The sequence below is a fragment of the Oncorhynchus clarkii genome, unplaced genomic scaffold (genome assembly GCF_045791955.1).
Source record: "Oncorhynchus clarkii lewisi isolate Uvic-CL-2024 unplaced genomic scaffold, UVic_Ocla_1.0 unplaced_contig_5778_pilon_pilon, whole genome shotgun sequence".
Taxonomy (NCBI): Eukaryota; Metazoa; Chordata; class Actinopteri; order Salmoniformes; family Salmonidae; genus Oncorhynchus; species Oncorhynchus clarkii.
The window spans coordinates 1-18950 of NW_027259997.1; the positions used below are offsets into that span (position 1 = coordinate 1).

An 18950-nucleotide genomic window follows, 5' to 3' on the forward strand; every position below is an offset into this window, starting at 1 on the left:
CATTCAACCCATATCTCTTGTATTGTCCCTGCCTGCAAACAAAGTTTGACCTTGGGATAATAAAGATGGGTTTGGACTTGATTCTAGGCTATGAAACATACTGTATATTTGAAATATATATTTTGAAAAAAGACTGAAATCTTTAATTCTTTGTGTGTTTTATTATTTGTATTAGTGCATGTGAATGACCTGTAATTTTAGGTCATGGCATTTTAAAGCAGATTACCTGAGTAAAAAAAACAAAGAACATTTTAATGTTGAAATAAGTTGCCTATCATAGCGCACATAGTGGAACAAAAGCAGAAATGATCAATAAAACAGCAACAGATATAACTCCCTATCTGTTTGACAGGAGAAAAGACAGAACACGAGAGCTTTTGATTGGAGGCAACTCTAAACACTAATTACACAAGTAAACACTTCCATGTGCTCTCTCTGTCATCCACAGGCTTTCATCCCTCTCTTCACACACAAGGAACAAGCGCACCATCCCTTGTTCCCAATCAAGTCGGTGGCTGTCGGAGATGCTGAAGAAAAGGCAAGAGTGTTTTACGTTGAATTGATGAGGCTTGAGTCGGAAGAAAACAAGTGTGTTTTCAAGTCGAACGAAGATGATTCGCTGGTGACACAGTCTATGCGTGCAGAAAAAGCTTCCTAGCCGTTTCTGTCTGGTTGAATATCCACCACACAGAGACACATAGTGGAAAGAGAAGAATAGAGAAACACATAACATAGGCTACAGCATAAAAGCCCTTCATAATAAATGCTTCCTCATTGCATACATGTACGACGTATACACAACAGATTTCCATAAAAAGTCAAGAGTAGGCATCTTCATTTAAAATCTTAGTGCAAGTAACAGTAGCTAAAAGTATCAATAATGATAATACACATCACAATAACGTCTCCTCTTTCAACATTCTCACAGCCATCTCTACCACAAAACAGAGCAGAAATATAAAAATGACCATCCTCTTCTTCCATACCAACACATTCTTCCCTTTTCTCTAAATCTGATACTTTATCCTTGAACAAACCTGAAGGCAAAATACTGTACACACCAAAACTCCCACAATAAATCTAAATTTCACCACAGTCACAGAACACATTCAGTACTAACATCCTAGGTGACCCAGGTGTAGGATTTCGTCCTGTGCTGTAGGAGTTATGGGTGAGGGGTCAGTTGACCCAGGCGTAGGGGTAGAAGCCATTCTTCTCCCACAGTTGGCAGCGCTCAGCAGAGTAATCATGGACCACAGAGAGGGTATGGTTCAGGAGAGCAGTGGCTGCTGGGTACTCTGGCCACTGCTCCGGCATCTTACCTGCAATAGAGGAGGAGAGAGGGATGGAACAAACAGAAGAAGAGATGAGGGATGGAGAGAACAGAAAGAGAGATGAGGGATAGAGAGAACAGAAAGAGAGGAGAGGGATAGAGATATGAGGAAAAGAGATGAGGGATAGAGAGAACAGAAAGAGAGGAGAGGGATAGAGATATGAGGAAAAGAGATGAGGGATAGAGAGAACAGAAAGAGAGGAGGAGAGGGATAGAGATATGAGGAAAGGTTTGTGGTAAATGTCTAATTCCAATGGTCTGAGCTGAATGAACACTGAGTTCAACCAATCTAGGAGAGGTGTTTGTGTTCCAGCCCCTGCCCCTCTCTCACCCTCCTTAGCGAAGTGGACGAGGTGCTCTGTGAGGAGCTTCTGGAAGGCAGTGTCCTGGGCGGAGAGCGGTCCCCCCAACAGCTTCTCTAGACCCCCGAAGAAGGTGAAAGAGTCCAGGCCGTGGAAAGAGAACCGGCTGGGGAACGACCACAGACCCTCCGAGGAGTTGACGGCACGAGATGGAGTGTGTGTCACCACGTACCGATACACAGGACTGTGGAGGGCCGCTGGGAACACACACACACACATAAAACAAACACACAAAACAAACACACGCACACACACAAGCAGTTCAAAACTCTATCCTATCACTACTGTTCACTAACAGATGAGTGATTACATCAGTGAAGGGTGGACAGGAGGCATTTCCAAAGCATTCTAATTGGTGTCTTCTCTGAACAACTACCTGTCTCTCTTTAGTGCCCATTCTAATTGGAGTCTTCTCTGAACAACTACCTGTCTCTCTAAAGAGACCATTCAACAACAACAAAAATTCTGTCCATTATCATAGAGTGAATGCTAACCCTTTGGCTCACGTGAATCTCCTGGCTGTCAGCGTAGCCTACCTGCAGCCCTCTTGGCCAGGTCGTTGTTTGGGCAGGTGACCCTCATGTCCGACACCATCGTGGTGTAGGCCCTCTCTGGGCAGCGGTCAGGAGTGGGGCACAGGGCCGAGCTTGGGTACAGATCCAACGCCTCCTTAGGAAGACCCTCTCTGAAGGGGCTCAGTTTATCTGTGTGGGACACAGATGAGAGGCTTTGGGAAAAGGGCAATATGGTAGCAGGAATAAACTGTAAAGGGCGGCAGGGTTGAAAATATGAGAGAGAGGCGGGTAATGGAGAAAAGAGTTGAGTTTCCCTGGGTTTCAATGGCCACAAGTGATGAGGGAGAAAAGGCCCAGTTTAGCAGGAGCTACTTTCCCACAGCCATAAACTTCCTCAACAGCTCAATAGACTGTGGATGTAATCACTGTTTTATGTTCGGTCTTAGTATTCTGTCTGTCTATCTGTTAATGTCTGGGTTTTTTTTTTTTGTGTTTTTTTTATTATTTCTTACAGGTCTACGATGTTTGATAATGTGGAGATGAATTTCCTCCTTGGAGAAAAATCTAATCTAAATAAGGCATTTTACAGATTGATCGATATTGACCCCGAGGTTACCGTATTCTCACCTGTCACAAACCACCCGTAGTCTCCCCATGTCCACATGGAGATATTCTCATACGGTGGGCTAAAGTGCACACACACACACACACACACACACACACGCACGCACGCACACACACATACGATTATAAAGTGAATTGTGTATTTCTTCTGCAGATAATACTTTTTTTGAAGACCACACATAATACTTACAAAAAGTCAGTCTCCTGCTCAGTGGTCCCTATGAGGAATGGAACATCGTTGAAGACTCCTCCTTTCTCCCACATCTCAAAGGGAGGAGCTGGGAGGACATGCCTGTCCACCACTGCTACGGGCCCCACAAAGCTGTCCTTAGTGGGCAGGTCCATCAGATCATCTGCCCCCCACGACGGGTACTCCTTCCATGGGATGGCCTAGAGCGGAGTGGAGAGAGATAAAGAGAGACCCACATGAAGCTCGTTTCTCCCTTAAGGCAGATTTTACAGTTTACGTTGTCGTACTGTCTGTACCCGTAGTATCAGTGTGGTGGAGAGCTTCCGGAGGCAGGCCAGGTCATTGCAGCCAGTCTTGTTCAGGAATAGCAGGTTGTCATCCTCTGCCTTCTCCAGTGATGCGTTATACACATAGGAGCCGCTCATATCCACCGCCGCACGAAACAGACCCTTTGCCAGCGGAGACATCATCAGAGTCCACACCGACGTCCCACCTGTGTGTTGTGTGTGTGTGTGTGTGTGTGTGTGTGGAAGGGTGATGGGAAGAGAGTAGACAATGAGGGTTAGGGTTAAAAATTCTAAAGCAGTTAAGGAAGCTGTGTTCATTCCTTCAGCCAACTATACTGCTACAAGCACATGCTAACATAAAGTAGCATATTTTGTTTTCATCCTTTTCAATGTTCGGTAAAAATGATTGTATTATAACAAAAAGAAAAACTAAATGTTCTTTCATACTTCATTGACAGTACACTCACGTAGCCCATAGAGGCTTATAATAGCTGGTATTTATTACCTGAGCTTTGACCAAATATGGTGACTTTACTGGGGTCTCCTCCAAACACCTTGATGTTCCTCTGGACCCACTGCAGAGCAGCTATCTGGTCCATGAAGCCATAGTTTCCTGGGTGGGGGGTGGGGGGAAACCAATTAGAGATTAAAATCACGTCGAAATACCGCTTTGATGTGGCCTCGTTTTCCTATGTCCTAGTTCCTATTTTCAGAAGCTCCATCTAGCCTAGTGTACCTAAAGGTTCCTGGTGTCAATACCCTGAACCCTTTCAGATCAGAAGGGAAATAGGAGGTATTCAGATATGGAATCTTTCTGTTCTCGCCGATGACTGTGCGTGAATGTGAGTTGAAAACAATGTCTTTATGTAATTTTATGGGTCGTTCCATATCAAGCTGTATGTGTGTGTGTGTGTGTGTGTGTGTGTGGTGTGTGTGTGTGTGGTGTGTGTGTGTGTGTGTGTGTGGTGTGTGTGTGGTGTGGTGTGGTGTGGTGTGTGTGTGTGTGGTGTGTGTGTGTGTGTGTGTGTGTGTGTGTGTGTGTGTGTGTGTGTGTGTGTGTGTGTGTGTGTGTAAAGCATAAATGGTGTAGTGACCATGAGAAAGAAAAATATTAACTTTTTATCAAGCAGACAAATACAGTGCATTGGGAAAGTATTCAGACGCCTTCACTTTTTCCCCATTTAATTACATTATAGCCTTATTCTAAAATGGATTAAATCAAAATTTTCCCTCTTCAATCTACAGGCAATACCCTATAATGACAAAGCGAAAACAGGTTTTTAGAATTTTTTGCAAATTTATTATAAATAAAAACAGAAATACCTTACTTTCATAAGTATTCAGACCTTTAGCTATGAGAGTCGAAATTAAGCTCAGGTGCATCCTGTTTCCATTGATCATTTTTATTTATTTATTTTTTATTTCACCTTTATTTAACCAGGTAGGCTAGTTGAGAACACCTTTATTTAACCAGGTAGGTTAGTTGAGAACACCTTTATTTAACCAGGTAGGCTAGTTGAGAACACCTTTATTTAACCAGGGAGGCTAGTTGAGAACAAGTTCTCATTTGCAACTGCGACCTGGCCAAGATGAAGCGTAGCAATTCGACACATACAACAACACAGAGTTACACATGGAATAAACAAAACATACAGTCAATAATACAGTAGAAAAAAAAGAAAACAAAAAGTCTATATACAGTGAGTGCAAATGAGGTAAGATAAGGCAATAAATAGGCCATGGTGGCGAAGTAATTACAATATAGCAATTAAACACTGGAATGGTAGATCGGCAGAAGAGGAATGTGCAAGTAGAGATACTGGGGTGCAAAGGAGCAAGATAAATAAATAAATACAGTATGGGGATGAGGTAGATAGATGGGCTGTTTACAGATGGGCTATGTACAGGTGCAGTGATCTGTGAGCTGCTCTGACAGCTGGTGCTTAAAGCTAGTGAGGGAGATGTGAGTCTCCAGCTTCAGAGATTTTTGCAATTCGTTCCAGTCATGGGCAGCAGAGAACTGTAAAGAAAGACGACCAAAGGAGGAATTGGATTTGGGGGTGACCAGTGAGATATAACTGCTGGAGCGCGTGCTACGAGTGGGTGCTGCTATGGTGACCAGTGAGCTGAGATAAGGCGGGGCTTTACCTAGCAGAGACTTGTAGATAACCTGTAGCCAGTGGATTTGGCGACGAGTATGAAGCGAGGGCCAACCAACAAGAGCGTACAGGTCGCAATGGTGGGTAGTGTATGGGGCTTTGGTGACAAAACGGATGGCACTGTGATAGACTGCATCCAGTTTGTTGAGTAGAGTGTTGGAGGCTATTTTATAGATGACATCACCGAAGTCGAGGATCGGAAGGATGGTCAGTTTTACGAGGGTATGTTTGGCAGCATGAGTGCTGCAATATAGGAAGCCGATTCTAGATTTAATTTTGGATTGGAGATGCTTAATGTGAGTCTGGAAGGAGAGTTTACAGTCTAACCAGACACCCAGGTATTTGTAGTTGTCCACGTATACTAAGTCAGAGCCGTCCAGAGTAGTGATGCTGGACGGGAGGGCAGGTGCGGGCAGTGATCGATTGAATAGCATGCATTTAATTTAATTTGCATTTAAGAGCAGTTGGAGGCCACGGAAGGAGAGTTGTATGGCATTGAAGCTCGTCTGGAGATTAGTTAACACAGTGTCCAAGGAGGGGCCAAAAGTATACAGAATGGTGTCGTCTGCGTAGAGGTGGATCAGAGAATCACTAGCAGCAAGAGCATCATCATTGATGTATACAGAAAAGAGAGTCGGCCCGAGAATTGAACCCTGTGGTACACCCATAGAGACTGTCAGAGGACCGGACAACAGTCCCTCCGATTTGACACACTGAACTCTATCAGAGAAGTAGTTGGTAAACCAGGCGAGGCAATCATTTGAGAAACCAAGGCTGTCGAGTCTGCCAATAAGAATGTTGTGTTTGACAGAGTCGAAAGCCTTGGCCAGGTCGATGAATACGGTTGGACAGTAATGTCTCTTATCGATGGCGGTTATGATGTCGTTTAGAACCTTGAGCGTGGCTGAGGTGCACCCATGACCAGCTCTGAAACCAGATTGTATAGCGGAGAAGGTATGGTGGGATTCGAAATGGTCAGTAATCTGTTTTTCAAATCAAATCAAATGTATTTGTCACATACACATGGTTAGCAGATGTTAATGCGAGTGTAGCAAAATGCTTGTGCTTCTAGTTCCGACAATGCAGTAATAACCAACGAGTAATCTAACCTAACAATTCCAAAACTACTACCTTATACACACAAGTGTAAAGGGATAAAGAATATGTACATACAGATACAGTGCCTTGCGAAAGTATTCGGCCCCCTTGAACTTCGCAACCTTTTGCCACATTTCAGGCTTCAAACATAAAGATATAAAACTGTATTTTTTTGTGAAGAATCAACAACAAGTGGGACACAATCATGAAGTGGAACGACATTTATTGGATATTTCAAACTTTTTTAACAAATCAAAAACTGAAAAATTGGGCGTGCAAAATTATTCAGCCCCCTTAAGTTAATACTTTGTAGTGCCACCTTTTGCTGCGATTACAGCTGTAAGTCGCTTGGGGTATGTCTCTATCAGTTTTGCACATCGAGAGACTGACATTTTTTCCCATTCCTCCTTGGAAAACAGCTCGAGCTCAGTGAGGTTGGATGGAGAGCATTTGTGAACAGCAGTTTTCAGTTCTTTCCACAGATTCTCGATTGGATTCAGGTCTGGACTTTGACTTGGCCATTCTAACACCTGGATATGTTTATTTTTGAACCATTCCATTGTAGATTTTGCTTTATGTTTTGGATCATTGTCTTGTTGGAAGACAAATCTCCGTCCCAGTCTCAGGTCTTTTGCAGACTCCATCAGGTTTTCTTCCAGAATGGTCCTGTATTTGGCTCCATCAATCTTCCCATCAATTTTAACCATCTTCCCTGTCCCTGCTGAAGAAAAGCAGGCCCAAACCATGATGCTGCCACCACCATGTTTGACAGTGGGGATGGTGTGTTCAGCTGTGTTGCTTTTACACCAAACATAACGTTTTGCATTGTTGCCAAAAAGTTCAATTTTGGTTTCATCTGACCAGAGCACCTTCTTCCACATGTTTGGTGTGTCTCCCAGGTGGCTTGTGGCAAACTTTAAACGACACTTTTTATGGATATCTTTAAGAAATGGCTTTCTTCTTGCCACTCTTCCATAAAGGCCAGATTTGTGCAATATACGACTGATTGTTGTCCTATGGACAGAGTCTCCCACCTCAGCTGTAGATCTCTGCAGTTCATCCAGAGTGATCATGGGCCTCTTGGCTGCATCTCTGATCAGTCTTCTCCTTGTATGAGCTGAAAGTTTAGAGGGACGGCCAGGTCTTGGTAGATTTGCAGTGGTCTGATACTCCTTCCATTTCAATATTATCGCTTGCACAGTGCTCCTCTCCTTTATACGGAGACTTGATTGATTACACACAGGTGGATTGTATTTATCATCATTAGTCATTTAGGTCAACATTGGATCATTCAGAGATCCTCACTGAACTTCTGGAGAGAGTTTGCTGCACTGAAAGTAAAGGGGCTGAATAATTTTGCACGACCAATTTTTCAGTTTTTGATTTGTTAAAAAAGTTTGAAATATCCAATAAATGTCGTTCCACTTCATGATTGTGTCCCGCTTGTTGTTGATTCTTCACAAAAAAATACAGTTTTATATCTTTATGTTTGAAGCCTGAAATGTGGCAAAAGGTCGCAAAGTTCAAGGGGGCCGAATACTTTCGCAAGGCACTGTATATGAATGAGTGATGGCCGAACGGCATAGGCAAGATGCAGTAGATGGTATCGAGTACAGTATATACATATGAGATGAGTAATGTAGGGAATGTAAACAAAGAGGCCTATTTTAAAGTGGCTAGTGATACATGTACAGTGGGGCAAAAAAGTATTTAGTCAGCCACCAATTGTGCAAGTTCTACCACTTAAAAAGATGAGAGAGGCCTGTAATTTTCATCATAGGTACACTTCAACTATGATAGACAAAATGAGAAAAAATATCCAGAAAATCACATTGTAGGATTTTTAATGAATTTATTTGCAAATTATGGTGGAAAATAAGTATTTGGTCACCTACAAACAAGCAAGATTTCTGGCTCTCACAGACCTGTAACTTCTTCTTTAAGAGGCTCCTCTGTCCTCCACTCGTTACCTGTATTAATGGCACCTGTTTGAACTTGTTATCAGTATAAAAGACACCTGTCCACAACCTCAAACAGTCACACTCCAAACTCCACTATGGCCAAGACCAAAGAGCTGTCAAAGGACACCAGAAACAAAATTGTAGACCTGCACCAGGCTGGGAAGACTGAATCTGCAATAGGTAAGCAGCTTGGTTTGAAGAAATCAACTGTGGGAGCAATTATTAGGAAATGGAAGACATACATGACCACTGATAATCTCCCTCGATCTAGGGCTTCACGCAAGATCTCACCCCGTGGGGCCAAAATGATCACAAGAACAGTGAGCAAAAATCCCAGAACCACACGGGGGGACCTAGTGAATGACCAGCAGAGATGTGGGACCAAAGTAACAAAGCCTACCATCAGTAACACACTATGCCGCCAGGGACTCAAATCCTGCAGTGCCAGACGTGTCCCCCTGCTTAAGCCAGTACATGTCCAGGACCGTCTGAAGTTTGCTAGAGAGCATTGGGATGATCCAGAAGAAGATTGGGAGAATGTCATATGGTCAGATGAAACCAAAATATAACTTTTTGGTAGAAACTCAACTCGTCGTGTTTGGAGGACAAAGAATGTTGCATCCAAAGAACACCATACCTACTGTGAAGCATGGGGGTGGAAACATCATGCTTTGGGGCTGGTTTTCTTCAAAGGGACCTGGACGACTGATCCGTGTAAAGGAAAGAATGAATGGGGCCATGTATCGTGAGATTTTGAGTGAAAACCTCCTTCCATCAGCAAGGGCATTGAAGATGAAACGTGGCTGGGTCTTTCAGCCTGACAATGATCCCAAACACACCGCCCGGGCAACGAAGGAGTGGCTTCGTAAGAAGTATTTCAAGGTCCTGGAGTGGTCTAGCCAGTCTCCAGATCTCAACCCCATAGAAAACATCACTGCTCTAGAGGAGATCTGCATGGAGGAATGGGCCAAAATACCAGCAACAGTGTGTGAAAATCTTGTGAAGACTTGCAGAAAACGTTTGACCTCTGTCATTGCCAACAGAGGGTATATAACAAAGTATTGAGATAAACTTTTGTTATTGACCAAATACTTATTTTCCACCATAATTTGCAAATAAATTAATTAAAAATCCTACAATGTGATTTTTCTCTCATTTTGTCTGTCATAGTTGAAGTGTACCTATGATGAAAATTACAGGCCTCTCTCATCTTTTTAAGTGGGAGAACTTGTACAATTGGTGGTTGACTAAATACTTTTTTGCCCCACTGTATTACATAAAGATGCAGTAGATGATATAGGGTACAGTATATACATATACATATGAGATGAGTAATGATGGGTATGTAAACATTATATTAAGTAGCATTGTTTAAAGTGGCTAGTGATATATTTTACATCAATTTCCATCAATTCCCATTATTAAAGTGGCTGGAGTTGAGTCAGTGTGTTGGCAGCAGCCACTCAATGTTAGTGGTGGCTGTTTAACAGTCTGATGGCCTTGAGATAGAAGCTGTTTTTCAGTCTCTCGGTCCCAGCTTTGATGCACCTGTACTGACCTCGCCTTCTGGATGATAGCGGGGTGAACAGGCAGTGGCTCGGGTGGTTGTTGTCCTCAATGATCTTTATGGCCTTCCTGTGACATCGGGTGGTGTAGGTGTCCTGGAGGGCAGGTAGTTTGCCCCCGGTGATGCGTTGTGCAGACATCACTACCCTCTGGAGAGCCTTACGGTTGTGGGCGGAGCAGTTGCCGTACCAGGCAGTGATACAGCCCGACAGGATGTTCTCGATTGTGCATCTGTAGAAGTTTGTGAGTGCTTTTGGTGACAAGCCAAATTTCTTCAGCCTCCTGAGGTTGAAGAGGCGCTGCTGCGCCTTCTTCACGACGCTGTCTGTGTGGGTAGACCAATTCAGTTTGTCCGTGATGTGTACGCCGAGGAACTTAAAACTTACTACCTTCTCCACTACTGTCCCATCGATGTGGATAGGGGGGTGTTCCCTCTGCTGTTTCCTGAAGTCCACAATCATGAAGCATTTGTGAACAGCAGACTGGGATAAGGATTGATTGAATATGTCCGTAAACACACCAGCCAGCTGGTCTGTGCATGCTCTGAGGACGCGGGTGGGGATGCCGTCTGGGCCTGCAGCCTTGCAAGGGTTAACACGTTTAAATGTTTTACTCACGTCGGCTGCAGTGAAGGAGAGTCCGCAGGTTTTGGTTGCGGGCCGTGTCAGTGGCACTGTATTGTCCTCAAAGCGGGCAAAAAAGTTATTTAGTCTGCCTGGGAGCAAGACATCCTGGTCCGTGACTGGGCTGGTTTTCTTTTTGTAATCCGTGATTGACTGTAGACCCTGCCACATAATTTGGCTTTCGAAGACCTTAGAAAGACAGGGTAGGATAGATATAGGTCTGTAGCAGTTTGGGTCTAGAGTGTCACCCCCTTTGAAGAGGCGGATGACCGCGGTAGCTTTCCAATCTTTGGGAATCTCAGACGACACTATCTGGATTTGGGTAAAGGAGAAATGGTGGGGTCTTTGGCGGGTAGGGGGAGCCGGGCAGTTGACCGGGGTAGGGGTAGCCAAGTGGAAAGCATGGCCAGCCGTAGAGAAATGCTTATTGAAATTCTCAATTATAGTGGATTTATCGGTGGTGACAGTGTTTCCTAGCCTCAGAGCAGTGGGCAGCTGGGATGATGTGCTCTTATTCTCCATGGATGTTACAGTGTCCCAGAACTTTTTGAGTTAGTACTACAGGATGCAAATTTCTGTTTGAAAAAGCTGCCTTAGCTTTTTTAACTGCCTGTGTATATTTGTTCCTAACTTCCCTGAAAAGTTGCATATCACAGGGGCTATTCGATGCTAATGCAGAACGCCACAGGATGTTTTTGTGCTGGTTAAGGGCAGACAGGTCTGGAGTGAACCAAGGACTATATCTATTCCTAGTTCTACTTTTTTTGATCGGGGCATGCTTATTTAAGATGGTGAGGAAGGCACTTTTAAAGAATAGCCAGGCATCATCTACTGACGGGATGAGGTCAATGTCATTCTAGGATACCCCGGCCAGGTCGATTAGAAAGGCCTGTTTAGGGAGCGTTTGACAGTGATGAGGTGTGGTCGTTTGACCGCAGACTCATTACGGATGCAGGCAATGAGGCAGTGATCGATGAGATCTTGATTGAAAACAGCAGAGGTGTATTTGGAGGGCGAGTTAGTTAGGATGACATCTATGAGGGTGCCCGTGTTTACTGATTTGGGGTTGAACCTGGTAGGTTTATTGATAATTTGTTTGAGATTGAGGGCATCAAGCTTAGTTTGTAGGATGGCCGGGGTGTTAAGCATGTCCCAGTTTAGGTCACCTAGTAGCACAAGCTTAGAAGATAGATGGGGGGCAATCAATTCACATATGGTATCGAGGGCACTGCTGGGGGCAGAGGGAGGTCTATAGCAAGCGGCAACAGTGAGAGACTTGTTTCTGGAAAGGTGAATTTTTAGAAGTAGAAGCTCAAATTGTTTGGGTACAGACTTAGATAGTAATACAGAACTCTGCAGGCTATCTCTGCAGTAGATTGCAACACCGCCCCCTTTGGCAGTTCTATCTTGGCGGAAAACGTTATAGTTAGGAATGGAAATTTCAAGGTTTTTGGTGGGTTTCCTAAGCCAGGATTCAGACACGGCTAAGACATCTGGGTTGGCAGAGTGTGCTAAAGCAGTGAGTAAAACAAACTTAAGGAGTAGGCTTCTAATGTTAACATGCATGAAACCAAGGCTTTTACGTTTACAGAAGTCAACAAATGAGAGCACCTGTGGGGTGGGAGTGGAGCTAGGCACTGCAGGACCTGGATTCACCTCCACATCACCAGAGGAACAGAGGAGAAGTAGGATAAGGGTACAGCTAAAGGCTATACGAACTGGCCGTCTAGCACGTTCAGAACAGAGAGTAAAAGGAGCAGGTTTCTGGGCACGATAGCATAAATTCAAGGCATAGTGTACAGAGGTAGGATGTGAGTACATTGGAGGTAAACCTAGGCATTGAATAATGAAGAGAGAGATATAGTCTCTAGAGATGTTTAAACCAGGTGATGTCGTCGCATATGTAGGAGGTGGAACAACATGGTTGGTTAAGGCATATTGAGCAGGGCTAGAGGCTCTACAGTGAAATAAGACAGTAATCACTAACCAGGACAGGACAATATTAGAGAGAGGCATGCGTAGCCAAGTGAACATATGGGTCCAGTAAGTGGTTGGCTGGCTGGGGACATAGCGATTCAGACAGTTAGCAGGCCGATGCTAAAAAGCTAACAGTTAGTAGGCCGGGGCTAAACAAGCTAGCAGCTAGTAGACCGGGGCAAGCTAGCAGTTAGCAGGCCGGGTTAGCAAGCAAGCAGTTAGCATGGGCTAGCAGTTACAGACCGGGCAGGTAAGCTACCAGTTAGCAGGCCGGGCCGGAAACTAGGAGTTAGTATCATCCCTGAGATGTTTCTACAACTTGATTGGAGTCCACCTGTGGCAAAAAATGTCTGCAGCATTGATGGTCCCCAAGAACAGTGGCCTCCATCATTCTTAAATGGAAGAAGTTTGGAACCACCAAGGCTCTTCCTAGCGCTGGCTGTCGGCCAAACTGAGCAATCGGGGAGAAGGGCCATGGTCAGGGAGGTGACCAAGAACCCAATGGTCACTAACAGAGCTCCTCTATGGAGATGGGAGAACTATCCAGAAAGACAACCATCTCTGCAGCACTCCACCAATCAGGCCTTTATGGTAGAGTGGCCAGACAGAAGCCACTCCTCATTAAAAGGAACATGACAGCTCATTTGGATTTTGCCGAAAAGGACTCTCACACCATAAGATGAAACCAAGATTGAACTCTTTGGCCTGAATGCGTAGCGTCATGTCTGGAGGAAACCAGACACCGTTCATCACCTGGTCAATATCATCCCGACAGTGAAGCATTGTGGTGGCAGCATCATGCTGTGTGGATGTTTTTCAGCGTCAGGATCAAGGGAAAGATGAACGGAGAAAAGTACAGAGATCCTCGATGAAAACCTGCTCCAGAGAGCTAAGGACCTCAGACTGGGGTGAAGGTTCACCTTCCAACAGGACAATCAACCTAAGCACACAGCCAAGACAATGCAGGGGTGGCTTTGGGTCTGAATGTCTCTGAATGTCCTTGAGTGGTCCAAACAGAGCCTGATTGAACATCTCTGGAGAGACCTGAAAATAGCTGCGCAGCGACGCTCCCCATCCAACATGACAGAGCTTGAGAGGACCTGCAGAGAAGAATGGGAGAAACTCCCGAAATACAGGTGTTCCAAGCTTGTAACGTCATACCCAAGAAGACTCAAGGCTGTAACCGCTTCAAAAAAAGTACTGAGTAAAGGGTCTGAATCCTTATGGAAATGTGATATTTCACAGAAATGTAAAAAAAATATTCATGTTTTTCCTTTGTCATTATGGGGTATGGTGTGTAGATTGATGGAAAATAAAAAATTTAATCAATTTTAGAAGGCTGCAACGTAACAAAATGTAGAAAAAGTCCAGGGGTCTGAATACTTTTCGAATGCACTGTATATCACCTCCAGCTATCCAAATCACATTAAAGCTCATTAAATAGATATACACAATTTTAAACAACGCCACTGAGAGAACAAACATAAACATCATGAATATTTCATCACTCTGTTGGTGTTAGAAATAGCTTGTTAAAAGATTAAAACCTTCCTATTATCATATCTTAAATACAACATGATCTATGTTGTGTGAAACTGCTTGAGACATCAAGACCTCGTTTGGCAATACTGTAAAAACTTTAATGTGCCAACTGCTAGAGACTGACCAGAGGTATTGGTGGGGGAGCCCTCCCTCAGTAGCTCCAGGGCCAGGAACCCAAATGCGTTGAGCCTGTAGTTAAAGCTGACATAGACCATCCCTGTCTGGGCTGCTAGCTCCTCTGTGGGCGAGTAGCCCTCCTCTCCTCCACTAAGCATGTGAAGGTAGCCCCCATGGATCCAGACCATGACGGGTAGGGCAGCGTCGGGGCTCAGGGTGGGGGTCCACACGTTCAGGAAGAGGCAGCTCTCCTGGCCAATCACCTTCCCCGTGTCTGAGAGCGGCTGCACCTGGGGACACTTGCTGCGGAAGCGGGTGGCATCCCCCACACCGTTCCCACACCAGGGTTTGGCTGGAGGGGCCCAGCGACGTTCCCCAATGGGGGGAGCAGCGTACGGGAGGCCCTTGAACGAGTAGGCCCCATTTCTCTGCAATGATAAAGACGACCAATAGTATTTCATTAACTCATTAACTATGAGTGTTCACTGGAGGTAATTCCGTATAAGCCCACATGGTCAAGGCACATGTCACTGAAACATTCCACTCCTCAATCCTTTACCATCTTCTATTACAGCAGGGGTGTCAAAGTCAAATGGACGGAGGGCCAAATAAAAAAATCAGCTACAAGACGAGGGCCGGACTGTTCGAATGTTCATTGAAAAATTTTTAAATGACGCATATAGTCTAGTGAACCTAATTGAACCTACTGAAAACCTAACAAATATATTACAATATGATCAGATAAATAAAGCAATATTTTCTTATGGCTCTGTCAGTAATCTTTAATTTTCAACAGACACAAAAGACAAATTTCCTTTATATAAATATCCCCATAACATGAACATTAAATGAAAGAAACCGGTATTCAAGGCACCATCAGTAGACTATATTTTCTATTTTAGCAAAAGTGGGCTAAATTTACTTCAAAGAAAAAACAATAATAGCAATTTTCTATCATCCACTCAACTGAAATATTTTTTAAATATAATTGGATTGAAATACAAAAAAATAAAGTGCAAAAATCTATTAATCAAAAACAACACTTTGTTTAAGGAGAAGTAACATGCAGTGAAAACAAATATTAAATTTTAACTTTTAAACTTGAACTGAGTAAAAACTCTAAATATGTGATTGCACAGTAATGTTCACTTGTTTGAGGTTGAGGGTGATACTTGGTGGTGTCCCATCTTTTCCACAAGTTCATCAATGTTCGGGGTAAGGCTCTGAGCTGAAGAAATCCTCAGAATTGAGTGGAGGTGTTCAGCAGTAAGTCGACTTCTGTGTGATGTTTTGTTCAGGTTCATCAAAGAAAACAGTTGTTCACACAGGTATGTGCTGCCAAACATAGACAACGTTTGAGCAGCCTGGATGCGCAGCTGGGGCATTGTGCCGGGGAGGAAACGGGCGAACTCCGCAGCACCCACTGCCGCATATTTTGCCCTCAGTGCATCATTGCATTGGAGGTCAATCAACTCCATTTGGAGGTTTGGTGGTGAGCTTTCCACGTCAACAGCAAATGGGTTACCGAGCAGTTCCAACCTGCTTTTTTGTGCTTCAAAGTCAGCAAATCGGCGTCGAAAGTCAGCGGCAAGCATACCTATTTTATCAGCCAACTGTGTGCTCGGGAACGCACTGGTAGAGAGCTTCTCTTTCATGGTCTGGCAGCTGGGAAAGTGGCTCAAATTTTCTTTCCGCATCTGCGTCTCCCACAGAGTCAGTTTGGTTTTAAATGCCTTCACTGTACTGTACATATCAGAGATGACACGATCCCGACCCTGCAGCTGCAAGTTTATTGCATTCAGATGACTCGTAATGTCACACAGAAAAGCCATTTCACACAGAAACATTTCGTCTCGGAGTTGTGTTGTGTCTTTCCCTTTGCTGTCCAAGAACAGACAAATCTCCTCACGAAGCTCGAAACATCTTTGAAGCACCTTTCCCTGGCTTAGCCATCGCACCTCTGTGTGATAAGGCAAATCACCATGCTCCGTTTCTAACTCCGTCAGAAATGCCTTGAACTGGCGGTGATTCAAACCTTTGGCTCTGATAAAGTTAACTGTGCGCGTGATGATGCTCATTACATGCTCCATTTTCAAGGCTTTACCGCACAACGCTTCCTGGTGTATGATACAATGATAAGCTGTCAGCTCACCTGTCGCGTTTTCCTCTTGCATCTTTTCCCGTATCTTCGCCACCAGTCCGCTCCTGTGTCCACACATCGCAGGTGCTCCGTCGGTTGTCAAACCCACGAGTTTTTCCCAAGGCAGCTCCATCTCATTTACACATCTTGACACCTCTTCATACAAATCATGCCCCGTAGTTGTGCCATGCATAGGACGTAAAGCCAAAAACTCCTCTGTCACGCTTAGGTTGGAGTCCACTCCGCGGATGAAAATTGACAACTGGGCAATGTCAGAAATGTCGGTGCTCTCATCCACAGCCAAGGAATATGCAATAAAATCTTTTCCCTTTTTCACAAGCTGCTCTTTTAGATTGATGGACAACTGGTCTACTCTCTCGGCAATGGTGTTTCTGCTCAGACTCACATTTAAAAAGAGTTGCCTTTTTTCTGGGCAAACTTCGTCACAAACTTTAATCATGCAGTTTTTGATGAAATCCCCCTCCGTAAATGGCCGGGCTGATTTAGCGATCTCTTCTGCCAAAATAAAACTGGCCTTGACAGTTGCGTCCGCGTGTGTGTCCGCGTGTTTCGTTTCATAATGTCGTCTCAGATTATACTCTTTCAGTACCGCCACACTTTCTCCACACAGAAGACACACAGGTTTTCCAGCTACCTTCGTGAACATATACTCCGACTCCCACCTTGTTTGAAACCCCCGGTTCTCAGTATCCACCTTCCGTTTTGCCATTTTTGATGGGTATCTGAAAGTTAATTTTACTGTGATGCTGACGACTGCTGTGCCAATAAATATTGAAATGAAGCAGCCTACTGCTCGGTGCGTCACCTTTGCATTGTGGGAAATGTAGTATTGGTGCGTGTAAAAGATCTGCGGGCTGCCGGCTTGCTGCGGGCCGGTTCTAATAATAAATCAAGATCATGCCAGGGGCCGTAAAAAACCTTCTTGCGGGCCGGATGTGGCCCGCGGGCCTTGACTCTGACATATGTGTATTACAGGGTTCCCCAACAGGCGGTGATCTTGTTTATTCAAATTGTATTGTTGGACATAAAAGACTGTAAAAAATATAAGCAAATCAGCTTCAATTGATTGAAATCTGTTTCAAAGTATTCCCATGCATAATATACACTCAGTGGACAGATTATTAGGTACACCCATTTGGGTCAGACCCCCCTTTCCTCCAGAACAGCCTGAATTATTTGGGGCGTGGGTTATACAAGGTGTCGGAAATGTTTGTTCGTCAATTGGTATCAAGGGACATAACATGTGCCAGGAAAACATTCCCCACATCAATACACCACCGCCACCCGCCTGTACCGTTGACACCAAGGCAGGATGGGGCCATGGACTCACGCTGCTCACACCAAATCCTGACTCTGCCATCATTATGACGCAACAGGAATCCGGGATTCGTTGGACCAGGCAATGTTTTTCCATTCCTTCATTGTCCAGTGTCTCCCCCATGGAGACACTTCTTCTTGTTTTTAGCTGGTAGGAGTGGAACACAGTGTGGCTGTCTTCCACAATAGCCCAACCGTGACAGGAACTGACGAGTTGTGCGTTTCCGAGATGCCGTTCTGCTCCGTTATTTGCGGCCCCGCTTGTTAACTTGTCGTTCTCCTTTGACCTCTCATCAACGTGCTGTTGTCACCCACAGGACTGTCACTGACTGTTTTATCTGTTTTCACCCACAGGACTGCCACTGACTGTTTTATCTGTTGTCGCCCAGAGGACTGTCACCGACTGTTTTATCTGTTGTCGCCCACAGGACTGTCACCGACTGTTTTATCTGTTGTCGCCCACAGGACTGTCACCGACTGTTTTATCTGTTGTCGCCCACAGGACTGCCACCGACTGTTTTATCTGTTGTCGCCCACAGGACTGTCACTGACTGTTTTATCTGTTGTCGCCCACAGGACTGTCACTGACTGTTTTATCTGTTGTCACCCACAGGACTGTCACTGACTGTTTTATCTGTTGTCGCCCACAGGACTGCTGCTGACTGTTTTATCTGTTGTCGCCCACAGGACTGTCACTGACTGTTTTATCTGTTGTCGCCCACAGGACTGTCACTGACTGTTTTATCTGTTGTCGCCCACAGGACTGTCACTGACTGTTTTATCTGTTGTCGCCCACAGGACTGCCACCGACTGTTTTATCTGTTGTCGCCCACAGGACTGTCACTGACTGTTTTATCTGTTGTCGCCCACAGGACTGCCACTGACTGTTTTATCTGTTGTCGCCCACAGGACTGTCACTGACTGTTTTATCTGTTGTCGCCCACAGGACTGCCACTGACTGTTTTATCTGTTGTCGCCCACAGGACTGTCACTGACTGTTTTATCTGTTGTCGCCCACAGGACTGTCACTGACTGTTTTATCTGTTGTCGCCCACAGGACTGCCACTGACTGTTTTATCTGTTGTCACCCACAGGACTGTCACTGACTGTTTTATCTG

At 44.7% G+C, this 18950-nt stretch overlaps 1 protein-coding gene across 1 annotated transcript; it reads right to left on the minus strand.

Annotated features, from left to right (window-relative positions):
• Positions 1 to 139: 139 nt before the first annotated feature.
• On the minus strand, positions 140 to 14815 carry LOC139401021 (para-nitrobenzyl esterase-like). The gene is made up of 8 exons (XM_071145547.1): positions 14362 to 14815; positions 3817 to 3924; positions 3321 to 3517; positions 3025 to 3224; positions 2838 to 2896; positions 2232 to 2399; positions 1665 to 1892; positions 140 to 1322 (listed from the first exon to the last, which is right to left on the minus strand). Exons 1-8 carry the CDS (start codon positions 14813 to 14815, stop codon positions 1180 to 1182), a joined length of 1557 nt encoding a protein of 518 aa, XP_071001648.1. The 3' UTR covers positions 140 to 1179.
• Positions 14816 to 18950: the final 4135 nt, after the last annotated feature.